Source organism: Geospiza fortis, unplaced genomic scaffold (assembly GCF_000277835.1).
Source record: "Geospiza fortis unplaced genomic scaffold, GeoFor_1.0 scaffold27, whole genome shotgun sequence".
Classification (NCBI taxonomy): domain Eukaryota; kingdom Metazoa; phylum Chordata; class Aves; order Passeriformes; family Thraupidae; genus Geospiza; species Geospiza fortis.
In genome coordinates, this window is record NW_005054329.1 from 4,184,360 (window position 1) to 4,203,379 (window position 19,020).

The following is a 19,020-nucleotide window of genomic DNA, read 5'->3' on the forward strand; positions in this document are numbered from 1 at the left end:
CTGCTCCAGCCCCGGGTGTGTTTGAAAGGGGTTTTCCTCCCCTTCCCTAGCTGCCTCTTTGCACAGAATTTTTAGGGATTTTCTGTCTTGAACCAAGCTCTGTTGCTATTAAATAGTATTCAATTTGGCCATTAAAAAGTTGATGGGGAGCTGGGGAGGGGGGAGGAGGACAACTGAGAGGAAGGTGCTGGTTTGGGGAGAATCCCACCAGCACGGCCTCAAGGCCAAAGTACTGAAGCAACAAATCCTGCCCAAGGCAGGCAGGAAAGGTAAATGGCTCAGAGGAGGAAGGTGTTCACTGGACACTAAGTGAATTTTAACTCTTTGAAGCATCAAGCATCCCCAGGCTGCTGTGGGAGCAGTAACAAGTCCTTGGTTATCTGTGCTGATTTTGGAAGGCAAAGTTCATTGCACAAGCACTGACATCAAACATTTAGTCCTAATTTACCAGACACATGTGGAGGTGCTCTCCCACTCCTCTGCCCACATGCCTGAGCCCCCCGGGGCTCTCCCTGAGCTATCCCCACGGTGGGCACCCCAAAATGCCCCTAACCCAGCTAAGAGCCACAGCTGCTCATCCCAGACAGGCACCACACCGTGAGAAAGACCCTCACTGCTGCCTCCTGCCTGCCCTGACGGGTGGAAAGGGCTCTCCCATCCCTCGCTGCAGCTTCCTTCCCCTTGGAGCCTGTTCAAAGCCAGCCTCAGTGGCACCTGCGAACATTTCTACTTGCAAGTCTCAGAAGCAAACCGTTTGGAACCGATACAAACGACTCCTCTGTCGCTGTGGTGATGCTTGTTAGCATGGGGTGGGTGATGGGGAGAATTTTCCCCTCTCTCCTGTAAGTCTCTCACAAGCTGGATGGGAAATCAGCCATCTCGGCACTTTTCCACCTTACTTTGCTTTTTCGGTTGATGTCATAATGTAACATATGGCATCGTATAGAGAAATGAGAAACAAAGCCCAGGAGAAACAAACCCCCTCCTGCTTCCTCTGCCCCAGATGTGTCAGGGGGTTTACCCTTACCCCAAACTTCATCTGCCAGGGCTGGGGCTGCTCAGGGTGTTCAGGACTGACTGGGGATGACCCACCCTGCTTGTGCTGGCAGGGAGCTGGAGTTTAGAAGGGTGAGCCTTATTCCATGCCCCACATCCACCAGCATCACCCCTGAGACGTCTGGGCTAAGGTTGGCTGTGTTTGTACAGCTGAGATAGGGGACTGGAGGGAGCTCAGACCCTGAGTGTCCATCCAAGCCACGTCCCAGCTCCCCCAGCACCAGCTGCAGGAGGACACAGCCTTGGAGGTGCCCCTGCTGTTCCCTGCAAGGACACATCTGCTGCCCTGCCTGGGGGGAAGGGGTGTTAGAGGGAGAAATGGTTATCTCTGGGTCAGCAGAAACGCTGATGGCTCAGTTTTCCAGCAAGGATCCACGCCCAAAGAAACCCAGCAGCCGTTACCTGCCGGTGACTTCGATGTTGGAGACGGCGTAGAAATACTTGTACAGGTTCTCCCTCTGCACGTAGGTGCCACCCAGGGCGGGCCTCAGCAGCCTCATGCGCAGGTCGGTGACGGTGAAGAAGTCCTTGAGCCCTTTGGCGCTCTCCAGACGCGTGTACAGGTTGTCCATGTTCTTGAGGTCGGGGCCGGCGAAGATGGCGAAGCGATCCCGCACCTCAAACCGGACGGTCTTCTCCTTCTTGGAGCCCGCCCAGCGGGAATACTCCTCGGTGCAGAGAACCCTGTTGGCACTGGTGGTGGAGAGGTCCCTGACCCTCCTTGCTGGCATGCTGAAGGCCTCCATGCAGTCATCTGCATAATACTGGTACGGGTGCCAAGTCCTCCCGTTGTCCAGAGACTTCTCCAGCATCATGATGGTGGGGCGCCCGTACTCGAAGGTGATGACGATGTCGTCGGTGAGCTCGATGCTCTTGTTCCAGGACAGGGTGATGTTGGCCAGCAGCGGCTCCGGGTACCGGCGCCAGGTCACGCTCTGCCAGTAGGTGGCCAGGCCCTCGTCCTCGCTGTCAAACATCAGCTTGGGCGGGTGCGCCAGGTCGGGGTTGGAGGCGTCACACTCGTCGCTGCACAGGTACGGGTTCTCCTGGAACGACAACGATGGTCAAAATTGGAATATTTACCAATAGTGGCAGCTGGGGTGTTTTCATCCCAGTGACATTTTGGCCAGCTGGGTGTGTGGTGTTTCACCCCAGAGACACTTTTGGCTGGCTGGATGCTGCAGCTTGGAGGCAAGTCCAGGCCTGCAGGAGCTCTGGTGGCTGTGGGATGGAGCTTTCCCCATAACAGGGTCTGCTCCTCGGGTTTCCCTCTGGTGGAGAAGCTTTAAGGTGATGGTGAAGGAAAGGAGTTGGTTCTGATGGAGGGTTTGGATCCAGAGCTTTATTCTGGCCCACAGGCCTCTGAATCCAGCAACAGCTCCAACAGAACTCCCTGAGCCCGTGGGTGCTGCTCCTTTTAACCCGGGGGAGAGGGGGAGGGAAGGAACACAAGGGGCCACCAACCAGGTATGGGAGGGGAGGTCTCAAGGGACAAATGACACCTGGATGGCCCAATGTCCCCCCAGGGGTGGAGGGCATCTTTTGAATCTGCCCAGTCACTCAATGCCCTTCTGGAATGCCGGGACTGACAGACAGCACCCAGCAGGGGCAGGGTGTGGAAAGGAGGGATGATTGACACACCTGGGCAAGGAATCTTCAGGGAGAAACCTGAGGTATCTGGGGCAAACCATGACATCACAGCACAACAGGTCACCCAAGAGGAAAGCAAAGCCTGGGCACGGCGTGGGCAGGGTGGACACACGGGCCCTGGTTGGGCTGCTTGGGTCAAACCTTAACTGCTGGGCTGGGCTAGAGGGTGCCAGGGCTCTGGAGGATGCTGGTTCTGAGAGTGAATTTAAGGCAGAAAGATGTGGCTTTGCCTCAGCTCTAAGAATGGCTGAGCTGCTTCCTCTGAAAGGCCCTTTGGGAAAGGGCTTTTCAATTTGGCACGGGGCAATTTTCATAGAAAGCTCCTTCCCTGAGATGGTCTCTGAGAAACCTGGGTTAAGCTTGGCTGATTTACAAGCCTAGGAAAGCTGTGCTCATCCCTGCAGCCTTGGAGGAACTGAATGCCTGCAATCCCCCAAACACACCCCTGCCTCTCATGGCTCCTGATGCTGACAAGGCTGGGACACACCATCCCCCCAGTGCCTCTGAGCACAGCTAGAGGAGGGAAACCCAATTTCTACTGCTCCAAGCTGGGACAGAACTGAGCAGAGAGAGCAGAGATTTGTGCTCCTGCCCAGAGGGAATGGGGTGGGAAGGATGGCTCATCCCACCCAGGTGACAATGTCCACTGTCTCCAGGCCTGAGCAGTGGGAGAAAGCATCCAGCCATCCCATTCTGCCCACACATCCAGGCTGGTGTGTTTTGCAGGGACAAAAGATCTCTTTAACCTCCACATGCCCACGTGCTGAGCTGCACTAGGACACAGTGTCAAGGTCATGTGGAAGTTTTGGGGGTGGGCAGCTGTGCCAATGCATTTATAGCTCACCCATATGTTTGTCAAAGCCCAGCACCACTGCTCTGCAGCCTTTGCCTCCAGGAGTGAGCCCGTGGCTCATCCCTGCCTTGGGGATTGTGTAGGGCTGTGTTCTGCTGGGTACAGACCACAAAAAACTCTGCAACACGCTGCAAATCCTTTTGGTTTTTTTGCATATAAAGCATCTCTTTGCTGTCACTTTGCCTCCCTCTCAGAATCAAAATCCAAAGGATTGGGGAGGGAGAGGGATTGGTATGACAGCGGGCTCTGCTGCTCTGGGACCCTGCTCAGGAAGGCAGAGGCACCTGGCAGAGGAGGAGGTGATAAAGCAGCTGGAGCTGCTCAGAGCTGCTGGCTGGAGGTGAGGAGCCTGCTGGAGGTGAGGTCTGGCTCTCCTGAGCACAGCAGCTTTCAAGGTAAGGCTGAGCTGGGCGCTGTGCTTTGGTTTGTGAGTGCTGTGTATGGTTGGGAGCCATGGGGAAGTGCTGTGTGTGGGATCAGCATGTTCCTGCCTGGCCCTGGGGATTTCCTGCAGTGCCAGGGTGTGGGGAGATGATACTGGTACCTGGAGGCTCCAAAAAGTGACTGCAGGGCTGGATCTGAGCAGGTTGGGTGTCTCTGGCTGCTGCAGGTGGGGGAAGAGGCTGCTCCTGTGTCCAAGCTGGCTTTGACCCAAGGAACTGTTGGAGTCTGAGGGCTGTGAGCAGCTTTTAGGGTGCTCTGGGCACAGCAGAGGAAGGGATCTGGCTGGTACAAGAGGATGCTCTCAGGTGCAAAGTGGGGCTGTGCTTTGAACCTGGAAACCTCTGAGTAACACAAAGTGCTCTGGAAAATCTGGGCTTTGCCACCTCTTGCCAGGCAACCAAAAGTCTTGGAAACGACTTAGAGCTTCTTCACTCCACATGTGTAAAATGGGCCTTTGGTGGCTCCTCAGAGCTCAGAGATGTGCACTGAAGGCAAGCAACTGTTTGCAAAGTCAGTGGAGGCCACAGCACCCAGGAGCCCTGAGAAACTCCTGAGGACACAAATAATTCTGTGTCTGGAGCAGCATGTGAGCAGCACAGTGTAAATAAGGCAGGAGGCTGCTCTGTCAGCACAGGGGAAACAGAGCAGTGAGTGGCTGATGTGTAGGTGAGAGCCAGGCTCCTGTGCAGGGGAGGCAGCTCTGGGGACACAGGGGACTCCTGTAAACACAGCACACGTTGTGTCTGTGTTGTGTGCACGAGGCTGCCAGGCAAAGCAGCACATGAGAAAACAGGTCAAAAACTCAAAGTGTTTTCAGCCCAGTCTTTGTCTGACACACCCCTGCCTGGCAGTGAAGCTGCAAAAGCTGTGCTGGGGTTTGTTCCTCCTGTCACAGCCTCAGCCTGGGCCATGTGTGGCTTTTGTCACCTCTGTGTGTGCTGGAAGGAAGGGCTGGGACTGGAGCTGCTGAGCCCACCCTGCAGCAGGGAGGTTACTCACAAACAGGTGCTTGAGTTGATGTTTTAAAAGCAAATAGCTGAATTATTTACTTATTTATTTATTTAGTTTGCAGCTGTGATAACTGAACAAAGGAAGATCAGTGGAGTGCTCAGGCTTGCTTGGGTGGGTGAGGTTAAGAAGTGAGGGCACCCCACATCCCCCTCAAAGAGGGGGAGATGCCAGCTGGGCTGTGCTGGGGCTCTGAGCCACGCTGGGGGGCCCTCTCCTGCCACAACAAGCTGTTCTGGAGTAGGGATTAAAAAACCCTGAGATATTGACATATTTAATATGCTCTCCTGACTCGTCACGTTCAGAGGAATTGTTTACCTCTGCTAATGAGACACAGCTTCCTGCTGGGGGATGGAGCTGCCTCTCAGCTCAGCTTTACAGCGGTGGCTGAGGGAAAAGGCACAGAAATCCCCCTCAGCTGAAGTGCTGGGGGCTCTGAGTGTGTTTCCTGTGCTCAGGCAACATATTGTGTTGCAGTATGGTCCTCCTGTCAGTGTGGCCATACAGATGGCTTAATATGACAGCCCTGAAAAGACCATCCCAGAGGTCCATCTCTGCCACTTGTCTGAAGGAGGGTGCAGCAGGTGGAGGATTGGCTTGGGATGGCAGCAAAAAACTCCCTGACAAGCCTGCCCTGCTGCTCTGTCTGAGCAGAGTTTGTGTCTCAGAGCTGTCCTGGCAACAGAGCTCTTGCCATGAGCCTTCCTGTCCTTGTGTGCAGCAGGAACAGCCCTTGAGCTGGTGTGAGATGAATCTCACTGAGGATTTGCCCATTGAGCTGATATGAGATGAATCTCACTTAGATTTTGCCCCCTGAGCTGGTGTGAGATGAATCTCACTGAGATTTTGCCCCTTGAGCTGGTGTGAGATGAGTCTCACTGAGATTTTGCCCCCTGGGCTGGTGTGAGATGAGTCTGACTGGGTATTTGCCACTTGAGCTGTGCCCACAGTGGCCACCTCCAGGGCTGTGGATGATGCTCCTATCTCCCAAAGCTTTCTTTGGAGTGGCCAAATGAAACAAACAAAGGGCTCTGTGATGAAACCACACCAAGGGAACATTACCCAGACAAAAGGCTGGCCGGGATGGGAGGGGGGACAGATTTCCCTGGAGCAGTGAGGGGAGAAGCTGAATCTGATCAAGCATGATCCCCCTCCTCATGTCCTGTCTGGAGGAACAGGGCTGGCCCTGGGAGGGTCCTGGCAGGTCAGGAGCAGGGAGAGAGGAGTGAAAACCCTGCCATATGCTCATCCCAGGGAATGGAGGTGCACAATCCCTGCTGGCTCCCCTGAGAATGTGCTCAGCTCAGCAGGCAGCACCCCCAAAGATCTCCTGAACCACCCTGATGCTCTGGGGAGGCAAATGGCTCAAGAGGTGCATGGTTGTAACAGGGCAAACACAAAAATAGCCTGCAAGTGACAAGGTGGGGGAGAGCCTCAAAAGCCACCGAGTGAGTCACGCCACTACAGCTTCCTCTGCTAAAATGAAGTGTTCCTTTTTGGGGTTAGGTTTATTGAGTTGTCCTTCCTCTGTGGGATGCTTGATGCCTTTTCTGCTGGGGGGGTGGTTTGGAGTCAGCCAGGAGGGCAGGGGGGAGCGGAAACAGATGGCCACATTTTGGCTGCTCCCCTGGTCCTGGTAAGATCAGATATAGCACTATTGAAACAATTCCAGGTATTATTTTTGAATCTGGTTTCCTCCTCCAAGCTCTGTGTCCTCCAAAGAATCTGTCCAAAGTCTTGAGATATTTAAGTCTTCAATCTAAAAGTCAGGATGCATTAGCCAGGCAAACTTGGTCTCAGTGAGCTTAAAATAAACCAGTTCACTTTGAGTCTCACGCTATTAAATCAGTCGTGAGTGTCCTCACAGCAACTAAACATTGCAGATTTCAGCCTCTCCAGCTCTTCTAGTTGGGCACTTTTTGGGGTTTTTGCAGCCTTGCTTAGCCCCAGCTCAGTCCAAAAGGGCAAATCTCCAGGGGACAAACTGTGAGAGCCTTGTTGAGGACACAGTGTCCTAAAAACTGGCATCATGGTGAGGTTGTGCCTCTGTGAGCCAAACCATAGAATGGTTTGGGTTGGAAGGACCTTTAAGGTCATCTGGTCCAACCCCCTGCCATGGGCAAGGACATCTGCTAGGTCAGGCTGCTCAAAGCCCCCTCCAGCCTGATCTTGGATGTTTCCACAGATGAGACATCCATCACCTTTGTGGTTTTACCACGCCAGTATTTTATCACGCTCTTTATAAAAGTTTGCTTCCCTACAGCTAATTTGAATCTGCTCTCTTTTAGTTTAAAGCCATTCTCCCTTGTCCTAACACTACAATTCATAACAAAGAGCTCCCCCCATCTTTCCTGTAGACCCTCTCCAGATCCTGGGGCTCTGAATCCTCCTTGTAGGGCTGCCCTCAGTGCTTCATCCCCAGCCTGGGGAGGACACTGGGGGGTTGTCCTGCTCCAGGTGCACTCAGAGGGTCCCATGAGCTCAGTCCTGGAGCTGGAATTGTGTCCAAGCCCTGGTGCCTGCTGAGCCAGCTCTTGGACTTTGCCCCCTCTTGGTGCCTGGAGTCAGTTCTGGGCAGAAATGCTGCAAAAGGGATTTTCTGAAGGTGACAGCAGAGACTTGCTCCTTGAGGAGGATTTCTTGAGAAACAAGATATTGGTCTGACAAAGCAGGATGACAGGAATCCAGGATGCTGCAGAGAAGCTGCTCCCCACCTTGCTGGGGATGGGGGAAACCAGCCACAACAAAAGGCCTCACTTTACAAAGCCCAGATGGTTTTTAGGGCTCTTAATGACAGCAAAAGTTCACTTTTGGGGTTTTTTTTTGGGTTTTTTTCCTTTGTTTTTTAAGCCTCATAGCATAAAATTATATATTTTTGTAGGTGCAATTGCTTGATTAATCATTAGGCTGTTGAATATTTTAAACAAACTAGACATCTGTTGTGAATGGTGAAAGCTGCACAGAAATAAGACTGCAGCTTTTAGATCTCCATGCCAAAGGGAGGCTGGAAAGCAATTGCAACCACTAGCTGCACAGTGAAGAAAAATAATAATAATAATATTAATAATAATAATATTAAAGGGGAAAAAACCCAATAAGATTTGAGGAAGGAAAAATGAGTAGATGATGTGAGAGTTTGTACTGTCCAGCCAAGGATGCTCAATCACAGCTCATACCTGGTGTGATTTGTTTAATGGTGTCTTGAGAACTGTCCTGGACTTCCTTTGCTTTTGGGGATCTCTTCTGCTTGATGGAATTGTGTTTAAGCCAAGGCCTCTGCCAAAACCTAGAGCACCCTGGGACAACTTGTTTTTAATTACAGTCTCCTTATAAGAGTAATGACAAGGTCGCATCAAATACAATGAGTTTTGGAAAACAAAATTTCCTATTTTTTAATTGGGGTAGGGGGATTGGAAATCCTTGGTGCACTATAGGAAGATTTTTATTAAAGGGGAAAAAGTTAAAAGCATTTCTTCAGCACAAAGATCAGTGCTGTTGTGTGGGTTTCTCTTGGGTGCTTTCTTCTGGAGTGTTTTTTTTCCCTCTAAGAACTGGCTCTCAAACCCAACTAGAGACCTCCCAGACCTTGGGTGTCTCCAGGCTCTCCTGCAAGATCTGGCACTAATTGGGACTGGGGGCTGTTTAATAGGCCCCCAAACAGTCTGCAGAGCCAGGAAAAGCAGGTGAAAGCACAGAAACCTCCTTCCCTCCTTCCAGGGACTGCTTGTGATGAAGGAAACCTTGTTCTGAACCTCCACCTCCACCCATGAGGGGACAATTCCCTCTGTACCCCCGACCACATCCAGCTGTGATGCTTAAGGAGCTCTCAGGAGTATCCCAAGGCCTTTCTGCTTCCCTCAGGACACCCTAGGCCCTTCTGCTTCCCTCAGGACATCCAAGGCCTTTCTGCTTAACTTGGGACACCCAAGGCCCTTTTGCTTCCCTCAGGACACCTACAACTCTGCCTTTGAATTTCTGCTCAAAGGGCAGCAGATGAGGTTCACAAAGTCCCCGCGTTTCCTCGTGCTGCAACTGAGTCCTGAAATTGGTATCAAATTTCCTCCAAATCCTGCAAAAAACAAAGGGATCAGCAAAATCTCCATGTGCACCTGATCCCTCCTGCCCTGCTAATGTCCTCACTGTGGAGTGGTGTCACTGCAGGTGTCCTGCAGCCTCCTGTCCCCTGTCTGCCACAGGCAGGGCTGGTGGCCATGGGACATGGGGGTCCCCAAGCTGCAGAGGGAAGCACAACCAGCCCACTCCCTGCCTGCCTGTCCTGTGGATGTTCTGGAACACAGTCCTCCCAAAGCTTTATTTTCCCCTCTCCCTTCCCCTGCCCAGCACCACGTTGGATGCACTGGCTCCACAGGCTGTGGGGTGGAGCTGAAATGACCTTCCCAACATTTCCTTTCCTGATTTGCACTCGGCTGAGTGCCCCAAGCTCATGCTGAGATTGAGCTGCAGGGCTTCACTTCCCTTCCATCCCCTGCCCTGGCTTTCCTCACTGCCAGGGCTCCACAGGGATCTGCATTCCCCTGCTCTGGTGTGGGTCAGCACAGGGAAATTGCCCCCTGAGCAGGGAAGGTTTCTGACCAGCTCCAGTGCCAACCACTCTTAACCTCCCCAGTGACACAGAGTTCAACCTATTTTCTGCAACACAAATTTCTGACAAGGGCCACCCTGAGTGATGTGTGTTTTGGGAGACTTCCTTGGCTTTTCTTCCAATAATCACTCCAGGACGTGATGCTGCTTCCCAAACAGAATTGCATTTACCCAGGAGAAAACACAGGCTCATCCTAATGACATCTCAGGGTGTATTCACTCTTGCTGCTCCTGATCTGAGGGTTCAACTGCTCTATCTGGATTTATGACAAGACAAGGTGATTTTATGATCAAAAATAACATTTGTGAGTAATTAAATCTTATGCTTTAGGGCATAAACCGTAACCTGCCAGTGGCCAGGGTGGGACTCTAAGAGAGCTGGAAATACTCTCTGACAATTAATTTTCACTCTATTCATGGGCTGGGAGGGATCAGAGGGGTGAAACAACCATAATTAATTTACAGAGATTATTTCCAACAGCTGGCAAGTGGCATAACTCACTGCAGAGAGGGCTGGGAGCATGGAGAGGGATCAGGAGAAACACAAGGCCCTTCTTATGCCAAAGAACCCCACAAATCCCCTTCCCTGTGAGCCCAGGTGAAGGTCTGTGCCCTCCTCTGAGGGACATGGAGGGACACTGGGATCTGCCTGGCCAGGTCCACTCTTTTTGCCCTGATTCCCCTGTCCCCCAAGTGGGCCATGGGCTCTCCCCAGTGCACGGCTGTGACTGGAACCAGGAGAGCATCTCAGGAACAGGTTTGGGATGCTGTGATTTGAACCTGGAGAACATCTCAGGAGCAGCTTTGGGACGCCTGTCAGCATGCAGGGAGAGGTCCCTAATGGGGCCACAGCATTGGACTGTGGAGACTCTGGGGAGTCTTTCTTCAAGATGCTAGGTTTTCTGCTTTTTTCGTTGTTTTTAAAATACCTCTTTGGTCAAGCTTTCTATTTTAGATAAGACAGGAGCTGTCTCATAAGGTAGAGGATGCAGTTTTCCCATGGGCTGCCTGAGCAGCTGCAGCCCAAGAACCACCTGGGAATGCTCCAGCAAAGCACATCCTGCAGGCATCACTCTCCTCTTCCCAGTGCCCCTCCAAAGGGGCATTTTGAGGTGGCCCACATGGGTTTGAAGGTTCTGGCAAGGCACCTGGGCATTGGTGAGGGGTTATTTTGCAGCTTCACCTCTGCGGGGGAAGGGATGGGATGGGATAGGATTTGAAGCTCAGGGAGGGCTGGTGGGGTGTTTTGCTCACCCATGTGTCCTTCCTCTGCCCCCTCCCTCCCCCAGCCATCTGCAAGGGGCTCTTATTAAGGCAGAGACAGCAAAAGGGGAGAAAACCGTTCTCGCTAACAAGCTGTTTGCTGTTTATGAGCAGGTAAAGGCAGAGCTGGGATGAATTATTAATAGGGTGGAAATGGGGTCCCTCCACAGATCTGCTGCTAATTCTGGCTCAGCCGAATGTCACACCCTCCATCTCCTCCCCGAACGTGGTTTGGGGGATTGATTGCTGCTCCGCTTCCTTCCCCTTCCTGCCGGATCCGAGGCTGTCCGAGCACAAGGTCACCCCTGGCCGGGGCGTTAGGACAGGCTTTGCCTGGTGGGGCTTTGGGAGAGCATGAGTCAGCAGAACCAGCCCTGCTGCCTCTGGGTGAGACACCAGGACGCACTCAGCGAGACATTTTGCTGTTCTGCCTCGTCCCTTTGGCCTGAAGCAGATACTCATTCACCGAGCAGCGCCGCTCGCTCAAGGCTCTCGGGCTCCCTTGGGCCCGTCTCTCCGCCAGAGAAGAGATTCAAGCCCTACTCGTGGCTGCTCTTCCCCTTCCCCCTCCAGCCTGCTCTGAATTCCAGAAGCATCTCGTTCGTATTTCATCCAGGCTCAGCACTGTGCCCTTCTCTCCACCAGCCCTGGGGAGACATCGCCGCGCCAGACAGGGTGGGCTGGTGGCAAGGCAGCGTCCTGTCTCCAGATGGGAAAATTGAGGCAGGGAGGGATTTCAGGAGCAGGCCTGGGCTTCACAAGGCATTGTGGGCTTCACCTTTCTGATGACTGAATGCCCCCAGGCACCTGCAGCAGGGCAAAGTAGAGGCTCCCTCACCCAGCCTTGATGTGAGGCTCAAGGAAATCTGTGCTCTCATCCCACGCTGTGTCTGAAACTCTCCCTGTGCTCTGGCAGCACCTCATGAAAAGGGTCTGAACTGGTATTTGCACCATAAATGACACAACCTCAGCAAAAGGGTGACATCCAGGCAGGAAGCACCCTCTCCACAAAGGGAAGATCCAGAGGGAGATGCAGCTTGTCCCACACAAGGGCTGAGCCAAGTCACCTGTCCACCCTGGCACCGCAGCTCCTGCACCGACACAAATCCCCTCACGCCCACTCTGGCTGAGCCAGAAACAGAAAATCTGGTTACAGGAGGAATTTCAACCTCCAGCCTGAACCCAGCCCAGCCCAGGGGTGACCTCTCCAAGAAGGGCCCCAAGTGTGCTTTTTGCAGAGTGGCCTGGAAGCAGCACCTCCATTTCCAAAGCCCAGGGATGGCTTGGGAGCAGCACTGCTGCTGCTCGATGCCCTGCCCAGCACCCTGTCCTGAGAGGATCTGCAGCTGATTTGGGGGCGGCACAAGGGTTAACCCTGCCCGGAAAATTCCACTCCTAAGCAGATAATCTCATCTGTGCTGGGTGTACACACACATCACCCGCAGCAGCCTGGCCTCCCGTGGAATAATTTTTGAGCAGCTCTTTCTTTGTGAAGTGCTAATCCCCCGGTGAGCTGCTCTAACCCCATCCCTCCTGCTGCCCTGGGCTCTCCTCCATCCCCACCTCCCTGCCAGGCTGCACCCCTCAGCCTCCCCCTTGGGCACTGGGGTCTGTGGGGTGACCTAGAGCCTGGGATCAGGCCTAGGCCTGGGATCAGATGAACCAGACACCCCTCAGCTGGCAGCCATGGGCACGCATTCAAAAAGCAGCAGATTAATCCCATTGACTGCTTTTTAGCCTGTCTCCAAACTCAGACTTTCTGTACCGGGGACTTGCAAGCTTCGCTCTTCCCAGGGCACTTCCCTGAAGCTTGTTTACAAATTAAGCTGCTTGGATCCCACCCCATCCCTTCCCTGCCGGATTATTAAGCCCTTGCATCTTGCCACAGAGATGTATTTGTGTCCGCAGCCCCTAGCAGCAGGAGCACAGCAGCAGCGACCTGTGTGCAGGGCTGCGAGTGCATTATTGATTCAGGACTAAGAAATTGCTTAGGAAGTAGGAAAAGTGTCCTGCTCTCTAAAAGCTTGTGCGCCTTGTAAGCTCAATACATGCAGCCTTTGCAGAGAGGCTCGCTACGCCGCTATTAATAATTTATTCTGTAAGAGAGGCCCTGATAGTTTGAATGGGGGAGGGCAGGATGCAGAGCCCGGGGGTGGGAAAGGGGAGGGAGTGGAGGCTCTGCTGTGCTTCACAAATGCAGGTGCAGATGTTGCCCAAAGCCTGTGTGGAGGGGGCACAGCTGGGTGATGTGTACCCCTGCACCCACGCCAGCCTCTGAGCAGGGCTCCTGTGTCTGCTGCATCAAGAGCTCTGCCTTGGCTGCTGTGGGAAAAGCATTTGGCTGCTTTGTGCTCTGTGTCAGGGGAACAATTCAGCAGGTGCCTGTCAGAGGTTTGGATTGAGTTGTGTGAGCCCAAAACATGTCCTGGCTGTCCCTGAGACCCCGACAGTGATCCTCTCCTTAGGCAGGGCTCCCCAAACCTCCTGACTGGCAGCACTACAGAGCTGGAGCAGCTGACTCAGCCAGCAGATGGGGAGTTACAAACCCTTTGGCTGGAGTAGAAACCAGTTGAATCTGTGCTAATTCTGCCTTTGGGACGTGGCAGTGCCAAGGCAGGACTGGACACGGTGCTGGCAGCATCCCTGTGGAGAGGCTCCTGCATGGCTGGGGATGAAACCCAGCCTGGTGTCTCTGCAGCACTGAGCTCCTGGGCCAGCAGCCCCCTGTGGCTGTCCCTGCCTGGGGACAGCTGAGCAATGCAGAAATCCACCCCTGAGCCAAGAGGGCTGCCTAAGCCTGGCTGCAGGTGGCACTGAGCAAATGTGCAGAGGCGCTGGTGCCAAACAGGACAGGGCAGTGGAGTAGGGCAGGGACAGGGTCAGGGCTGCAATTGTCCCCTCCAGCCCTGCCTGGAAGAGGGGGAACAAGTAGGAGCCTCATGGGACATGTCTGAGGCTGCAGGGGATGGCTCATCTACCTGGAGTGAAGGCTGCAAGTCCAAATTGCTGTTTGCCAGGGCTTTGCAGGCAGTAGGTACTCCCCAAAGGCATCTCCAGAATGGTCACCCAGCAGTGCTGTGTGGTTTGGGGAGGAAAAAGCCTCTTTGGGGTTTTCCCACACAGAAACCTGTGCTCTGTGTTGAACTGCCTGAATAACTGGGTCAGCCAAAGCTCCACGGCTCAAAAGGCTGATGGTAAAAGGGTGGTTTGGGACCTGAAATTAAAATCTGAAACTTAGAACTGGACTTTCACTTGGGGAAACCACAGCATGGTAGGATAGCATTTCTTCCCACTCAGGCAGGATTTTCTGTAGGGAGAAATCCTTTTAAAGTGTATTGAAAATCATATCTATGCTATAGAATACAATGCAGATTTTAAAAGAAATAAATAGGGAGGATTTGGCTTCAAAAGTTGCCTATGGAAAGCTGTGGTAGCTGGAGCTGCTGTATAAGGGCTGCTGCAAGAACTGCTCTCCCAGCTCTGGCCACACTTGCCAGCAAGTCTTCAGTCCATTCTCTTCTCTTTTTCCCATCTGGACGTTGCTCCCTTTGAAGAGCAAAGCTTTTCTTAAAAGTAGTTTACTCTTCCTGAATACTTCAAGGTAGGGGAAAACTTTCTTGCTCACTGTACCAATTAAATTTACTTGACAGCTTCATTTTTATCACTGTGTCTTTTCCATCAGCAGTTGGAAACGATCCTTGTTAGGGGAGTAGCATCCCACTTTACAACAAGATGAATCCCGAACTGGGCATTTAAGGAAGTTGTTACAGGCTGTTGAGGGGAAAATCCAGTTTGCTCAGCACTCTCTAATTTGAAGCTGAATTGTATTCTTTCATTTTTCTGTGAAGCCTTTCCTTTTAAAACACCCAGATCCTGCTGCACTCTGAAGTAGCCTCAGTGGCAGGAGAAGAGCAGTGTGTAATTTGCTGAGCAGCTAATAATGTACAACCCAAGGGTCTGGCCCCAAGGGCAAGGAGCCACTGATCCTGACTTCAAACAGTGTCCTCTGCAGCAACCCTGGTGCTGAGGAGTGATTAAGGGTGGGAACAGAACCAAAAGGCTCCAGCTCTTTCTCCCACACTCAAAAGCAGTGCCACAATGGGTGCAAGGGTGGACTGGGAGACCTTCCTCTGGGTGGAAATGGCAGAGTGTTGTCTTTTCCAGTCTTTCCTCAAAGGAAAGGGGAGCATTTTCCAGGTGTTAATTTAAGGGACTGCAGGGGCTGTTAGCACTTTGCAGCTGGGAAAAGAAAGTCACTTCTTTCCCTCTCTACAGCCCTGCCAGGGGTGTACAGGCGATCTGACAGCACAGAGTGAATTTCTTGTGCTGCTGAATTCTGGCATAAAGGCAAAGTGATTGTCCCCAGGGCCATATGGGCTCCACAATGAAGGGCAAAGGGGAGTCCCAACTCCCTCTGCTACAACCAAGAATGGGTTTGCCACCAGCAGTGGGTAGTGCTGATTTATTCAAGGAGGAGGGAGAATATCCGCTTTTCTTGGAAAGGATTTTCCGTTGGACTTGTATACAGGCTCTGCTTAGCCCAAAGGATGTCCTTGAACCCTAGGGCAGTGAATTACTTGTGTTTTGTCCCCTGGTTCTACTAAAAACAAGGTAGAACTCTGGCGGGCTGGGAAAGGGCTGTGGGTCTCTGCTCAGGGTACCAGAAAGGATGAATCCATCCTTTAACCACCAGAACATGCTGCATGTTTAAAAATGCTTTTGGAATAGCATTGCTGAAACAATTATTTTTCCCTTCTTACTTTAAAATCTTTGGCTTTTCCCTTCTTATTTTAAAAACTTTTGGCTTTTAATCATCCCTAAACTCACAATCCCTTGTTTGCACCTAAACAGGTGTACAAAGATATAAATGGGAAGAATTGTATGAGATGGGCTAAAAATGCAGGGGAAAGGCTTTCTTAGCCCAAAGGTTTGTCTGCTTTTTCCAATTTTAGCACCCAATCCACAGGAGAAACAGTCCTTTAGTACAAGCCTTATAACCACATGTCATTCAGAAAAGTTTAGCTAAGAATTAAACTAAACATCCAATTTGGCTGCATGTGTAATGAATAAATAAAGCCTTTTCCTTTCATGTACCCGTGCCAAAGTCAACAAGCTCTATTAGCTGATGAAACAATGCTGACGCCAAATAAAAATACCCCTGACCCATCAATATGGGCTGAGAGCTCGGCCCTGCATCAAAGAGCGTTGTCAGAACAAGAAATACTGTCTTGACACTTCTGGGGGGAGAAAAAACTCCCATTCCCGCAGCAAGGTGGGTTCCCTGTGCTCTCACTGGGATGTCAAGGAGCAGCAAAACCATCCCATAATGCCTGTCTGTTATGGACACCTCTCCTTGTTTCTGCTGGAATGATCTGCTGGGCTTTGGTGTTTGCTTGCTCCCCGCTGCATGCCCTGTATGTGAATTCCCCACCAAACCTGAGGAATTTTTATCCTGTGTGCAAAACGCTGACGCTTGGAAGTGGAACTCCCAAAGGGCCCTGCTCAAAGAAGTGCTTCAGCATCTCAGAGCATCTCAACACCTGGGAGCAGCCTGCCAGCTGTGCCAGCCTCCTCCTTCTCCTGCCCACGAGGGTGGGAAGGTGAAGGAACGCCACATCTCCCCTCTGCCCCATGGGGATGTGCAGCTTGGCTGTTTCCCAGCTGGGCCTGCCCTGCAAACCCCTCTCCTTTGAAATCCACATTCAGCTGCTCTGTGCCATGCCCTGCCTGTGATCTTTGAAGTCTCACCCCTCCCTTGACACCCTTGGTTTAAAAGATCTGTTCCCTATTAGTTTTCAGTCACACTTTTAGTTTCATTCAGGCTTTTATTTACTTATCCATCTTTCTTCCTGCTCCCACCATTCCCCCTACCCTGCCAGGAGGCAAAGTACAATTCATTTTTCAGGTGACCCTGCCAGGAAGGCATCGCCATGAATAGGAACAGGTTCAGAAACTGTGGAAAAAGCAAAACCCTTGACTTTAATAAGCAGCAAAACGCTTCCCAATCAGAAGGAAGCAGCCAGATGTGACCAGAATTGTTATAAAACACAAAGTATGGTCCTTCAAATAATTCCTGCCATCTCTTGAAGCCTCCTTGCGCAGAAGTCTTGTGAGCACTGCTGGAGCTGTGGCAGGGCAGTGAGTGATCCTGTGGGCTGTGCAGGGCACACTCGCTGTCTGACAAGGTCCTGGCTGTCACCAGGACTCTGCTCCTGGCCTGCCCTGCTGGGGACAGGGTGCAGCTCATCCCTGTCTGGCTGCCTTGAGCACGGAGGGGTGTTTGTGTGTCTTTAGTTTTGATTGCAGCTGTCTGAGCAGGGCAGGAGCCCCACTGGGCTGCGCTTAATTCTGAGGAACGCGAGTTTAACCGCACGGACAGTCCCCTGCTGTTTTGAAAGACACCTAAGAAAGCAATACAGTCACCGTAAGAACTTCTCTGCTGGAAAGCCAGGCTCCTATGAGAACCCACCTGTTACAAGGAAATAATTAAAAACCTGAAGCGAAAGGATAGCAGGACACCAAAAGGCACCTGAGCAGGTTGGCAGCGAGGAGCTGCCCTGGCTTTGTGTGAGCTGCCGGCCCTCCCCTCCCCGGGGCTGTAACGATCCGTGGGCAGAGGCATCGATTTCTGCCCAGCACTTCCTTAGCGCAGGGGGAGCAGAACTCGGCTCACATCCTCTGCGGGCTCTGCTCCCTCCCCCTGCACGTCGATAGGTGTCAAGTCACCACCCAGCACCGGCGATGGAAGGGCCATTTCTTGCTGAGCCCACTTTCCACTGGCCAGAAGGGGATGCTCAGCAGTAAGTGGCCACGTGTCATTCTCGGTGACAAGAGGCAGTGAAAATTTAGCTTGATGGCCTCCCAGCCCACAGCACTGCAGTCCTAAGGGTGGGCTGGAGCCTGGATCTCTCCTGCAGCCACCCCCTACTCTGTGCGCTGGGTGCTGGGTGGGCTCCTTGCCCACCTCAGCCTGGCTGCTCCTCCTCTGCTTCGTTTTTATAACTCTTTAGTCCTCTGGAGAGAACAGCTCTGTTGTAAGATGGGGGAGAAAGGGCCATGAATACAGTGGTATGTCACAAACCCATCCAGAAAAAAATCTAAAAAATACCTTGCAGTTTATTATTCCTGTTCTCAGCTTGATTCTTCACCAGGGAATTGCTCGGGGACAGTGCTGTGAGTGCTGGTTTCTGTTTTGGGAGGCAAGAGCCGGGCCAGGCTGGGGTGAGGCAGGGACAGGGAGGCAAATCCATGTTTTGCATTTGTGTAGCTCTCATTCACGGCTGTACACGGTGTTTGCAAGTGTTACAGCACATGGCAGGCGTACGCTACAAGGAAATACTGCCGGTGCCCAGAATAGAAAGATTTCAGCTCAGTATTGACTGAATCAAGAGATGCAGGGAGCTGATTGCAGTTTGTGTCTTTTGCTTCCTTGGAGGTCAGTGGAGCTGAAGTCTGGAGCATCCTTAACCAGAGAGGGTTTGCAAAGGGCTGCAGTGAGTGTAGTGGGAAGCAATCTGGTGCTGTCCTTTTAATCCTCCTTCAGTCAGTCAGATAAATGGAAATACAGACTGACCCATCAATAGTTAACAGTTTTATTTGCAAACTTGGACTTAATCTTTCTTTTCAAACGATCTTTTAAAAGGAAAAGCTGCTACTTATCTGGAATTAGTGGAAAAGTCTTCCCTGTACTAATGAGAGCCCTTAGGCTGGAGGGAACTGGGTAACTACTTGGCAGCATATTCTGATGATCATAAATAAATGTTTGGCACCCCTTGGTGTCACAGGAGCATTTTTCTTTTGGATTTTCAAGAGGTGCCCTGACTGGCTGGGCCCAGGGTGGGAAACTGAGGCATGGGGTAGCACTGACAATAAAAAAATGGGACTCTCTGCACTGATTTAGAGGGAGAACTCCCCTTCTCATTACAATAAAAGAATAATATACTCTTTTAGAAGACACTCCTTGTCCAGTGCTCAGCCCAGTGGAAACCCTGCCAGCATGGGCTGGCTTGGTGTCTGTCCCTTAAATGTGTGTCTGGACCACTCCTGGGGGACCTTTGGGAGGGGGCATTACTGTTTTGCTCTTTGCTTTGACCCCTGAACTCTTTAACAATGTAAAGCCTTGTAAATTATAAATCAAATGTTCC

At 52.0% G+C, this 19,020-nt stretch overlaps 1 protein-coding gene across 2 annotated transcripts in view; it reads right to left on the reverse strand.

Annotated features, from left to right (window-relative positions):
- The window catches only part of NTNG2 (netrin G2), a 47,287-nt gene that overhangs the window by 23,723 nt on the left and 4,544 nt on the right, over positions 1-19,020 (reverse strand). For both annotated transcript variants that reach the window (XM_031057346.1, XM_005421277.2), the window contains one exon: positions 1,459-2,102. In XM_031057346.1, coding sequence (XP_030913206.1) covers positions 1,459-2,102 — 644 coding nt within the window. The remainder of the gene's footprint in view (positions 1-1,458; positions 2,103-19,020) is intronic.